The sequence below is a fragment of the Hippopotamus amphibius genome, chromosome 5 (genome assembly GCF_030028045.1).
Source record: "Hippopotamus amphibius kiboko isolate mHipAmp2 chromosome 5, mHipAmp2.hap2, whole genome shotgun sequence".
NCBI lineage: Eukaryota > Metazoa > Chordata > Mammalia > Artiodactyla > Hippopotamidae > Hippopotamus > Hippopotamus amphibius.
The window spans coordinates 47,485,055-47,498,010 of record NC_080190.1 but is presented as its reverse complement, the minus strand read 5'-3'; the positions used below and the strand labels follow the sequence as shown (position 1 = coordinate 47,498,010).

Here is a 12,956-nt window from a genome sequence, read left to right as displayed (position 1 = left end):
CATTGTCTTCTTTTTGGCCGTGGAATGCAGAATCTTAGTTCCCTGACCAGGTATTGAATCCAGGCCCATGGCAGTGAAAGCGCTGAGTCCTAACCACTGCACCACCATGGAACTCCCAAGAGCTGCACTGTCTTGATTAGTGTAGCTTTGGAATAAGTTTTAAAACCAGGAATTGTTAGACTTCCAACGTTGTTCCTTTTTTCCAAGATTGTTTTGACTATTCTGGATCCCTTCAACTTCCATGTGAATTTTAGAATCAACTTGTCAATTTCTGTAAAGAAGTGTCAGCTGGGACTTTGGTAGGAATTGTTTTGGATCTGTAGATCAATTTGGGTTCCCCTATTTTTGTTTTCTTGGCTTCCTTTATATAGAAGTTAGCAGTTTATAATTACATATTGTTTACTTATCTGAGGTAAATTTCTTTTTTTTTTCTTTCTTTTTTTTTTTTTTTCTTTTTTTGGGGGTACACCAGGTTCAATCATCTGTTTTTATACACATATCCCCATATTCCCTCCCTTCCTTGACTCCCCCCCCTCGGGTCCCCCCCACCCTCCCCGCCCCAGTCCTCTAAGGCATGAGGTAAATTTCTAAAAATTGTATTTCTTTAAAATGTAATTCAAGATTTTAGGTGATTTAATTTCAGATGTTCCAGTATAATTTTGGCAATAACTTAAATTTTTGACCAAGATATACTTCTCTTTTGATCTTTATTGATCACATTGTCTAAAAATCAGACTCTTTGTGTATCTTTTTTTCCTCTATAATAGTGGATAACAGTAACCCTTCAAATTTCTTTTTTCCATTAATAGGATTTGATTTAATAGGAAATGTGTTTTGCTAAAGATATTTGAATTGGTTTGCTACTAACATGAATTCATGTAAAATAAACAACTCATATGATCCAGGAAGTGCTGGAGCTTTTTGTTTGTTGGTTTGTTTGTCATTCTGTCCTGCTTATGTCTTCCAGCTTACCATTCTATTAAAAATATTTTTAAGGTGATACTGTAACTTTTGATATACAAATATCTTTGTGACTGACCAAGACTGGGCATTGGGTAGAGATTGGAGAAATTCTCAGGTCTCTTTACATTCTAGCTTTAACTAGTAAAGTAGAAATTAATACAACATTATAAATCAACTATATTTCAATAAAAAATAAATGAATATAAGTAAATAGAGGAAGAGGGAATATTAATAAAGGAGTCCCACAGAAACTGATTAGCTTTGGTCTGTGTGTGAAATCTAGATTTTTCATGTGTGAAATTTAATTTAGCTTAGAAAATACATCCCTGAGTGGTAGAATGATGATGATTTTGAAAATTCTTTTTTTTTTTTTTTTGGTACATTTCCTAGTTTTTAGTTTGCATGACTGGGTATTTGAAAATTCTTCTCATTTATTTAATATATTTCTTCAGATTATTAATTTTCTCAATTTCATCCTTTTTTATTGCAACATAAATGACATATAACATTGTGTATGTTTTAGTTGTACAATGTTGATTTGATACATTTACATATTGCCATGTAATTGCCACATAGCATTAGCTAATACCTCTGTCACTTTGAAAATCCTCTTTTACACATATTTTTGTGCATAGAGAACATGAATATATATATATATTCTAACACATTTTGGATATGATTAACTATTCTTATAAAAATAGCTTTTCCTGTAGTCAAATATAATTTTGGTATTTGTAGAATGCTTTTCTCTATTCATAGTAACACTTTGTTCAAGATAAATTGTCTTTCTTTAATAGGCTGTGTGTGTAAGAACAGGATTCTATTTTAACTTTTTGAATAAACATTTGAGATAGGTGGTAATTAGCCATATCAGACTGAAAGTTATTTTATATCAGTTTCTAAAGCAATGTATTCTTTAAAAAATATTTATTTATTTATTTGGCTATGCTGGGTCTTAGTTGCGGCATGTGGGCTCTTAGTTGCAGCATGCGTGTGGGATCTAGTTCCCTGACCAGGGATCAAACTCGCTCCCTTCTGCTTCGGGATTCTTAACCACTGGCCACCAGCGAAGTCCCTAAAGCCATGTAATCTTTTTTTTTTTTATTCAGAACTTTTATTGAGATATAATTGACATACAATAAACTGCATATATTTGTGTACACTTTGATATTTTTTTCTTATAACAGTGTATTCTTAATGCTTCTTAAAAATATTTAATTAAAATTTGATGAGATACATCGTTGTATGGCTCAAACTCCAAAAAGTGTAGAAACATACAGTGAGAAGTCACCCTCCACACAGGATACTATATTATAGTGATTTTTCCCCCAATGTGTCCTTCCAGAAATATTTTAAACATATACAGGTAAATACTGCATATATGTGTTCCTTTATTGCAAAACTTACCTACTTTGAACACTGTTCTGTATCTTGCTTTTTCTTTTATGTAAGATATCATGGAGATTTTTCCATAGTTGGTGCAGTGTTACACTTTAACCAGCTTAGTTTGATGGATCCTTCGACTTGTTTCCACTCTTTTGCTCTTAGAAGTAATGTTACAGATGAATAACCAGAGACCTACCTCATTCCACCAGTGTGCTAGGGTATTTATGGGATAAGCTCTTAGAGGGGAATTGCTGAGCTTACTGTATGCATTTATAATTGCTGTAGACATTGGCAGTCTGCCTGATGCAGAGCGGTGGTTTTGAACCAGAGGCAGTTTTATTCCCCAGGGAGTCATTTGGCAGTCTCTGGAGGCATTTTTGGTTGCCACAATTTTGAGGTAGACTGTTCCTGGTATATTTGAGAGCTGTTTGATTTCAGTGAACTCTTCAGATCCATTGTTCATTTTCCCATAAGAGTAAACATGCTCCTTGTTCATCGTATACATTTCAAACACCTTTTCTCTGTTTGTCTTTTGATTTCTGAATGGCAAAAACACTATGAACACTTTAAAAAAATATTGTTTGTGATAGAAATGTTTGAGTTTTAGTTGGAAATGCCTTCTCTAGTTATCAGTTATTTAAGGAATCGTCCATCTTGGGCTGGGGAGGCATTTTGTTTTGCTCATTTTGGTCTTTGCATGTATTTGGAATTTATCCTGGTATAAGTTATAAATACAGTTTATTTTTTTCCAAATCACTACTTAATCATACTAACACCATTTAATAATAATCCATCTTTTTCTGCTGGTTTAAAATACCATTATCACATATAGGCTTCTCATATTTTTTCGATTCTAAAGTATGTTTTAATGGAATTACTATCTTGAAGAGATATATGCACTTCTATATTCATTGCAACATTATTCACAATAGCCAAGATATGGAAACAACCTAAGTGTTCATTTGCAGATAAATGGATAAAGAAGATGCGGTTCTTTATCTATACAATGGAATATTATTCAGCCATGAGAAAGAAGGAAATCCTGCCATTTGCAACAACATGGATGAAACCAGAGAGCATTTTGCTAAATATGCAATAAGCCAGACAAAGAAAGATAGATTACTGTGTGGTAACACTTACATGTGGAATCAATAAAAGAAACCCAAAAGACAAAGCTGATCTCATAGAAACAGAGACTAGAATGGGAGTTTCCTGGAACTTGGGGGAGGGGGAAACGAGGAGATGTAGGTCAGAGGGTACAAACTTTCAGTTATAAGATGAATAAGTTCTGAGGAGCTAATGTATAGCAGAGTGACTGTAGTTAATAATATGATACTGTATACTTGAAATTGGCTGAGAGCAGATCTTAAGGATTCTCACTACATACACACACTAAAAATGAATTAACTGTATGAGGTGATACCTGTGTTTATTTTCTTGATCTTAGTAATCATTCCACAATGTATATGTATACCAAATAATCACATTGTACACTTTAAATATATACAATTATACTTGTCATTTATTCCTCAATAAAGTTGGAAGAAGTGTAAATAAAATATGTTTCAATATTTGGTAGGATGGCAAGGTTAGTCCCTCCTTACTGATCTTATTTGGATTTTCCTTAGCAATTTGTTTTTTTATATGAACTTTAAAATTAGCTTATATGATTAAAATAATTTTTGGTGTTTTATTGTAATCTGATTTTACTTCTAGATTAATTATTTTTTTTAAGATGTTGAATCTTCCTTTCTGAGAACATGGTTATGTGTTTATGTGCATGTCTTAGGAATATTTTAAAGACATTTTTATATAGATCTTAGGCTTTTTTAGTTTATGCCTGTGTTTTATTTCCTTTTTATTTGATTTGTAAATGGGGTCTTCCATTACATTTTCTAGCCAGTTGTTTGTATATATGATAGCTTATTTTCTGTTTACTAATTTGTATTGTCACCATTTCAAGTTTTTATTGTTTTTGTTAGTTTTTAAATTGATTTTCCAGTATACAATCATTATCTACAAAGAGTAATTTTTGTTGCCTCCTTTTCAAATTATTATGCCCCTTTTTTCTTTCTCTTATCTATTTGCATTTGCTAGAAACTCCAGAACAATATTAGATAATAATGATGATAAAAGACATTGTGGTAGAGTGTCTTGTATTGTGAAAGTTTCTTGTATTTTAGGACAGATGCTTCCTTATTTCTACTTTAAACTTCAGGCTAACTTTTGGTGGATTGAGAATGGGTAATTTTTTTTGTATTGGAAATAAGAGTTTTCATCGATAGTGGATTTAAATTTGCCAAATACCTTTTCAGCCTCATTGATATGACAGTATGATTTTTTTTTTCATCTTGAATCCATTAGAATGAATTACATGAGTAGATCTTCTCATCTTTAACCATCCTTGCATTGCTGGAATTCCCCCCCACTCACCCATCCCTGCAACCAGTGTCAAGAACTATTAGTTTTTAACATTCATTGCTTTTCCTGACAGGTTTATCATGTTCATTCTGATAGCTATGAGACACAAAACCAGCACTATGGAAGAAGCTTAACAAAAGAAACTCTAAAGGATGGTAAGGATTGAAAAACCATACTTCAGTGCTTTTATTACTACACAGTTATCAGAATAATTCTAAAGTGATTTCAGTTTTCTCCTTTGGTATAATGAGCCAATTCACAATAAAGTCTTAACATATATGCTTCTAAAATATTTATGGCCAAGATATTATAAAAGCAGTGGTAGCACAGATTTCCAGAAATAATATTCTTTTAAAGTTTATTATTAGCTCTATCCAAGATGGGGAAGAACTTAAGTATAAATAGTTTGAAGAATTTTTATTTTATGTATACAAAATAATCATGTATAGTGTGCCCTTAACAGTTAATATTTGCCTTCGTATACTTAACCAATAACAAGATAATTTTCAGATTGGCTCTTTTCTGGCCGTGCCATGCGGCTTGCGGGATTTTAGTTCCCTGACCAGGCATCAAACCTGTGTCCCCTGCAGTGGAAGCATGGAGACCTAACCATTGGACTACCAGGAAATTCCCCAGATTGGCTCTTTATTAAAATGTTTCTCAGGCTAATATGAGTATTTTTTAGCTGTTTCTGTTCTAAAGTAGGGGAACAGCAAAAATCAAATTTATATATCCATGAATTCCCAAATATGATAAAATATGCATACATAATTTTAAAACAGGCCTAATCTGATAGGGTAAAACATGTAAAAGTCTCAATATTGAATAACATACTCAACTTGGAGTAGTGCTAGTCCCCAGAGTGAGCTCAACTTTTGTGAAAAGACTGATTTAATCAATGTTATTGAGAACATAAATTAAGTACAGTTATGGTTCGGTATTTTGGTATTGGGTTGTTGACATCATTAAAAATGGTTATGATTTGACTCTAGGTTCTAGATTAGTTCTTGAATGTGATTCTAACAAACATGTAATCTTACTATAAAATTCTTCATAATAGCAAATGAAGCAAATCTTGGAATAATTCCTTAGGAGAATATATAGAGAGAGCACTAAACTAGCAGTCTGCCTGTAGTAAATTTTTTGTCTAAATAAGGTATTTCACATTACGTGTCATTTATATGTTTTCTAGTAAGAACATCTTCCATCAGAAATTAAGTTGAGCTCCAAGATTCTGTGTTTGACTAGAATTCTTATGTGTTCACTTAATTGTATGGGCTGATGGGAGAAAATTAAAGAATTGTACCTAAGATGAGATTACTTTCCAAGTGATAGTTATTTCATAATTTCATTATAATCCTAGTATTTTCCTTTTTATAGGAGTCTCCCGTTTTTTTCATAATGGATTCTGCTTAAGAAAAGATGCTATTGCTGCCAGTATTGAGAAGATTGAGAATATTTTGCAATGGTTTGAAAGCCAGAAGCAGCTTAACTTTTATGCAAGTTCATTACTCTTTGTTTATGAAGGTTCATCTCAGCCAACTACCACAAAATTGAACGACAGAACTTTGGCAGAAAAGTTTTTGTCCAAAGGACAGCTCTCAGACACAGATGTACTGGAGTACAATAATAACTTTCACCTGTTGAGTTCCACAGCGAATGGAAAAATAGAGGCTTCCGTGGGCAAAAGCTTGTCCAAAATGTATGCTCGTCACAGGAAAATGTATTCAAAAAAGCATCACAGTCAGACTTCATTGAAGGTTGAAAATATAGAGCAAAAAGACAATGGGTGGAAAAGCATGTCACAGGAACATTTAAACGGAAATGTACTTTCCCAACTGGAAAAAGTTTTCTACCATCTTCCCACTGGTTGTCAAGAGATGGCGGAAGTAGAAGTACGAATGATAGACTTTGCTCATGTGTTCCCTAGCAACACAGTAGATGAGGGATATGTTTATGGACTGAAGCATTTAATTACTGTACTGCAGAGTATTTTAGACAATTGAATCCTTTGCTGCCGTCTTTTAAAGGGGTGGGGCAGTCATAATGAAGAGCAGCAGTTAATAACTCTGCACTTGTAATGCTGTGTAAAAAAGTTGTATTGTGAGTCTACATTTTATTTGTCTTTATACTTTTGGTAGAAGGGTTAACTTTTTTATAATCTTACTCAGGAAAACTAACTCTTTGTTCATTAGAAAACTATAAAGAATAAAGAAACTTAGGAATGTTAAGCAGGGAATGAGGTGGCATGTGGCTTAAACCTCTGTTTGGCTCAAGCAGAATACAAACCATTATTCCATCATTACAACTTTAGTTAGCTTTCTGTAGCCAGTTTATCATGAAATCTCTGTCCACCCAGCCTTGACAGTGAGCCATATCTAAACTCATTACATTATTAGAACACTTTCAAAAATCTCGAAAGCACAGGTTGATATCCTTAGTATTGCTATGTATGAAGTTATTAAAACTGGAGAAAATTCTACAGAAATAAGTACTGTTTAGGTTTTATATTAAAAGTTCAGACCATCATATCAAAAGGTGCTTCTTAGTAAAATGATTTAGAATTCTTGCGTTCCAAAAGCAGATTTTCCCTTTAATTTCCACTTATATACATATTTCAAAATACTCCATGAAAAAGATAATTGAAATGGACAGCAACTACAACAACAACAAAAGTCTTGAAATTAAGGGCACTGATAATTAGTCTTGCCAGGGTTAGGGAAGAGAGGAGTTATTTGCAAGGAACAAAATGTTTTCCTTTTAAAATCTTTAATTTATGGGAAAATTGGAATTTTAGTACATTGTGACAAGTATTATAACAATATAATACTTTTCATACTCTGACTGCAGCTTTAGAAAGGTGGATGATTGAAGCTCCTCTTATTTCTCCTTTAAATAACTTTTGAGAGTTTTTTCTTTTGCAATTCGTGTATTTATATGTCCCCATTTAGTTAAGCAGTGGTAAGAATATATGTTGCTAAAAGGTGTTTCTCAAACTTCTAATAAGCATTGAAGGACAACATCTAGTGTTGTGAGTGCTATCAAAAATACTGTGTGTAAATCAGTACGTCATACAGTTTGGTACGTATCTAAATTCATGCTTCTGTTTCATTCGCTTCTGTTTCATTCTTACTCAAAACAGTTGTATATCATATTCAAGAGAGAAATTATAATTTAATTTCACGGGGGGCAATGCTATTTTTCATTGAAAAATTAGATGTGTAAGTATTATCTCTGTTTCACATCTACCCCTTTAAAAACATAACTAGTCATTTGTAATTAGAAACATTTAAAACTTTGAAATTAAATTTGCAATATGTTAAAGGTTTATGTTTTCATTACTTACACTTTGATTCGCTAATAAAACATCTAAGTAGTTAACAGTCTTGCCATATTCCTGGAAATTGTTTTAGACTTGTGAACTATTAGACTGTTTCCCCCCAGAATTACAAATTAAACTTTTAAATTCAAGCGCCTTTCTTAGTGTGAAGGAAAATATCACAATTTTATGTTTATATCACCTTTCCAACCCTCTTCTGAATGTACTTTTGCAAATATCTGAACACAGAGAAGTAACAAATGCTCTATGAATTCTGTGCTTATTAGTAAATTTATTAAGCCTGAATACCTTTAAAATTCATATGCATTTGTTATAGCAAAATTTGATTTTTTTAAATGTTTTAATTTAGAGTCAGTGTAGATATTTTCCATAAGGACTTCATATTTTTCTCTGTTGTCTAAATGTGTATTGTAGCTTTTTTTGTGGGGATGAAATTCAAGTCATAGTTAATAGAAATTTTTTAGTTTTACTTTTGTTGTCCTGCAGTGTAGACTTTTGTTGTTGTTGTTATTTGGGTAGAGACTCAATAAATCTTAAGCTCAGATGATTAAACACTATTCTGAATCTTAACAAAACGAGACTTTTTTTTTGCATGGGGTGGTATCAACCTATGTACAATGAACTTAATAAATTTAGGTATTATCAGATTTTTTGTGCATTTTAGCTCAATAAAGTGTGAATCAGTTGTTCCATATTTTCTTTATCCATATATGGAAATATAGTTTTGTAAAATCAGTGTCTTACCTTTTTGATACAATAGGTAATGTTTTGTTTTAATAAAACAAGAAATGCTTTTATCTTTTGTTCTTCAGGGAAGGGATTCACGTTTAATTCTGTTTGTTTACATTTTTTTATCACTGTTATCCAATGCCCATTTTATGTTACTTTATAAGTAAGCTTAACAGAACAAGTATCCGATTTTGTTATCTACATGTGACTGTTTTACTGTCTAGTCCAGTCATTTAACATTATGCTGAAATTTACCACTATGGGGATGAATGCTCACTATTCAGCAAGCAAATTTAAATGTTTAAGAAATAATAATCAGGATATAGTTTGGGTTAATGGGATTACCATAGTTTTTTCCCCCTAGGAAACACAAATAATGATTTTAGTGTATTTCTTATGGAATGCACTCATGAAAAGGACTTTAAGAAATTGTGAATAGTGAATAATACACTTCTCTAAAAAAAATTAAATTGTATAATAGTTTTATAATAAAGTATTTACATTAATTGATATTTTAATATGGATGGAAGTTGCACAGATTCAAATAAATTTACAATTGATAAATGCTAAATATTTTATCTAAATAGTTTTTCAAGAAACAGCTGTGAAAATGTGTGTATTAAATGACTAACATGGAGCATGTGGTATTTTCAACTCAGTATTTGTTATTTGTTTTATGTGTCTGGAAATTGTACTTACTATGCCTCTTTACACTACAATTTGCTGTTGTGGGACTTTAGATTGTGTTCAACTGAATAAGATCTTTTTTTAATGATTTAATTGAATATAATTTACTATTTTATGATTTCCAAGATGATGTTCTTCATATCTCTATACCATACATACATCAAATTTATAATGTAACTTAAGATAAAATTAATTTGCAGAGAGGTATTTCAGTTGCGATTTTCTTGTTTCATGCATCTGAAAACATACTTGTTTCTAGGATTTGGAATATTAAAGATAATGTAGGATGAAAGAAAATGGTAGAACAATGAAAGAATTTTATTTGTGAAATTACAGAAATTTTGTCCACTATTTTAAAGCATTGTCATCGTTTTAGTACCATTTGCTCTTACTGGTTTGGCATTTGATACTTTAAAACTTGATTTGCTTTAAAAATTGTTTACAATGCTTGGTAATAATCTTCCTTATCCAGTGCCTTTAACCTTGATTTGATATAATTGTAGCCTTGGTTATCCTTCCATTACATCCTGTAATGTCTTCATAGCCTAGACTTCAGTTGGAAAAAAAAATGTCAATTTAGTCATGTAAAAAGGTAGCAATTGTCTGTTAATGCTTTAGGGAAAAAAGTAATGTTGTCTATGGAAGCCAGGCATCTTAGTTTATTCAGAAATATAAATGTGACAAGCATTTTTAACCCCTGAATATATAGTTGTGATTCAATCAGACAAAGCCCTAACCATTTCCAGCATTCTGTCCAGATGGGTTGGTGGGTTGGGGGCTAAATTAAAATAGAGATATGGAGAAATGCTTACTTAAAGATAATAAAGTTAACTAACATGCAGCTTTGTGTAAAGATAAAGTAATAATTGGGATGAAGCAACTAACAATATGTTAAAGAGGTTAAAAATAATACTTTGCAGCATTGTAACCTCTCTAACATTTGAGTTCAGGTAATAATTATGGATAGCATTAGAAAGCCTTAATTTTTTACTTTTGCTGGTAAAGGTACGTTTACTTAGACTGTTCATTTAGAGTAGTGTTTTAACATAACATTACTGTGAAAAACATTCCATTACATATTCACAAGCAAATTACTGCACATTTTAAAAATTGTACTTTACAATTTACTGCAAATATTTTAGGCTTCAATCTTCAGATCACTGGTGTTTTAAATTTGGCAATGAATATGAAATTACTTTTTGACTTACAGAATGATTGTATTGTTACTTAAAATGCTTGTTAATGTTTTAAGAAGGTTGGAGTCTCCATGTTTTTGGAGGTAATATTTAAATTCTTATTTTGATAGTGTTTAGTAAGAGGAAATATAGTACTCATGCAATTAAACAAATTAGAATATACTGTAAAGAATTTTTTTAATTGTTAAAATTTGTCATCACTGGGGTTAAATTTTGGCCTGGTATTCACTTACAGTATATATTAACACATTTAATTATGAAGTGAAATAGTCTTAAGTATGATATATGATGCACCTGCATATAAATGAAAATGGCGTGCACAAAGACACTTTACTGTGGGAACTGAACTGGAAGATTTATGAAAGCATGTGAAATTGCACCTAAAATTGTGTTATTAGTGACTATGCTAAATTTATTGTACTTGATGAATGAATGTATTTAGTCTAGTCGAAGTTACTTTGGTTTAAATGTCTAAACAATGTCTTTCTTTTTTTAAAAATATGTTTGTAATTTGTACTATTGATGGGGGGTGTTCTTGGACTGCAGGGGTTGTTGTCAATGTGTGATTTGTGTGTTTATTTTATAGAGTCATCTAATGTGATATACCAATTTTTATATAAGTGATATTTAGATAATTCTAATAACTGTATATTTGACAACCTATTAAAATGTTTTGCATTGGAGCTTTTTTCATTAATTGTAATATGCTAACAAACTCATGGTAGTTTGAAAATAACTGATTCATTCAACAAATATTAGAGTACATGTCGTATACCAAAAAGTGTAGGAATTGTTAAAGGTTCAAAGATAATTAAGACAGGATGTTAATAGAAAAGCATATGCATTGGAAAGGAAAACGTATGTAAACTACTTTGTATGAATATTTATTTTTTTCTATCATAGTCTAAAATCTTTGGAATCAGCCTCGTAGAAGTAGACTATAGGAGAAACAAATTGACTTGGCTGTGGAAATATATACTGTAATTTTAAAACTTCAGAAGTAGGTAAGATATTTTTGTATGTATTTGAAATTTCATGAATCAGTTAATTAGTGAACAAATTTTTTTTTCCCGTTCATTAATTTAAAAAGGACAGTCCAATACCTACGTATGCCTTAGCAGGCACTGTATTTGGCCTTGGAGATTTTAAAAAGTTGAATAGGGGATCTAGTACTTGTCCTTGATATATGTACTGTCTGGTAGAAGAAAAACATGTTAATATGGGAAAAATGTGTTTGGGTCTATGATGATTACTTACCAATATCCAGCAGGGATGGAGAGGGGAATCAGTTTTGAATAGCATGTAAGAGGGTGAACAATTCACAACCTCACAGCAGTTGTGAGTCAAAGCTCTCGAAGGTGGTATGGCATTACTCTTCTATGCTGCTGCTGTGAACTGTGGGGAGGAGCAGTTCTGTGTGAAGTATACTCCCTCACACTCCCTCGTTACCTGCAGGGGATTGGTTCCAGGGCCCCCCACCTATACCAAAATCCATGGATGCTCAAGTCCCTCTTATATAAAATGGCTAGTGCAGTCAGCAGTCCGTATGCATGGGTTTTGAATCCGCAGACACAGAGGGCCTACTGTATATTTATCTACAAACCATATATAAGTGGACCCACCCAGTTGAAACCTATGTTGTTCAAGGGTCAACTGTAGTTTCTTCTCTTCAAGACAGGCTGCCTAAGGAAGAAAACTAAAGACTGGCTGCCTAATCACTGAAAATAACAGGGAATCCCACTGCCATAGTCCTCAAGTTATGGCTAAGTATAAGAACTACATAAAACCTGAAATGAAATAAGTGAAAATAATAGTAGTATAATTGAGTGAAAGTAATCACTTGGGGATCTTGTCAAAAATGCAGATTCTGATTCTGCAGGCTTGGAAGGGGTCTGTGATGATTGTGGTTTGTTGACCACACTTTGAACAGCAAGGTTTTCAAAAAAATTTTGGGGGGAGGGGTGGAGTGTGTAGTGGAACTTGGATTACTTTGACCCAAGGAACAGAGCTATTTGAAAGTCAGGAGAGTGCTGAGAAAGAAATGGGTTTACAATGTGAGAAACTACAGCCAGCAATGGTTCAAGGTAATATGACCATTTTCAATTGGAAGAAAAGTTCATAGCTGTGTTAGACACACTATTAAACCTTGCTTTTGCAACAGATCTTAAGAATTCTGTAATAATAGACTTGTCATTTTCTATTATTTGTATGTGAATGTTAACTTCGTTGCCAAC

At 32.2% G+C, this 12,956-nt stretch overlaps 1 protein-coding gene across 1 annotated transcript in view; it reads left to right on the top strand.

The window, feature by feature from the left end:
• The window catches only part of IPMK (inositol polyphosphate multikinase), a 41,937-nt gene extending 30,551 nt beyond the window's left edge, over window positions 1-11,386 (top strand). Inside the window, exons 5-6 of the mRNA XM_057736917.1 lie at window positions 4,844-4,925; window positions 6,151-11,386. Of these exons, the coding sequence (XP_057592900.1) occupies window positions 4,844-4,925; window positions 6,151-6,776 (708 nt within the window). The 3' untranslated portion in view covers window positions 6,777-11,386. The remainder of the gene's footprint in view (window positions 1-4,843; window positions 4,926-6,150) is intronic.
• Window positions 11,387-12,956: the final 1,570 nt, after the last annotated feature.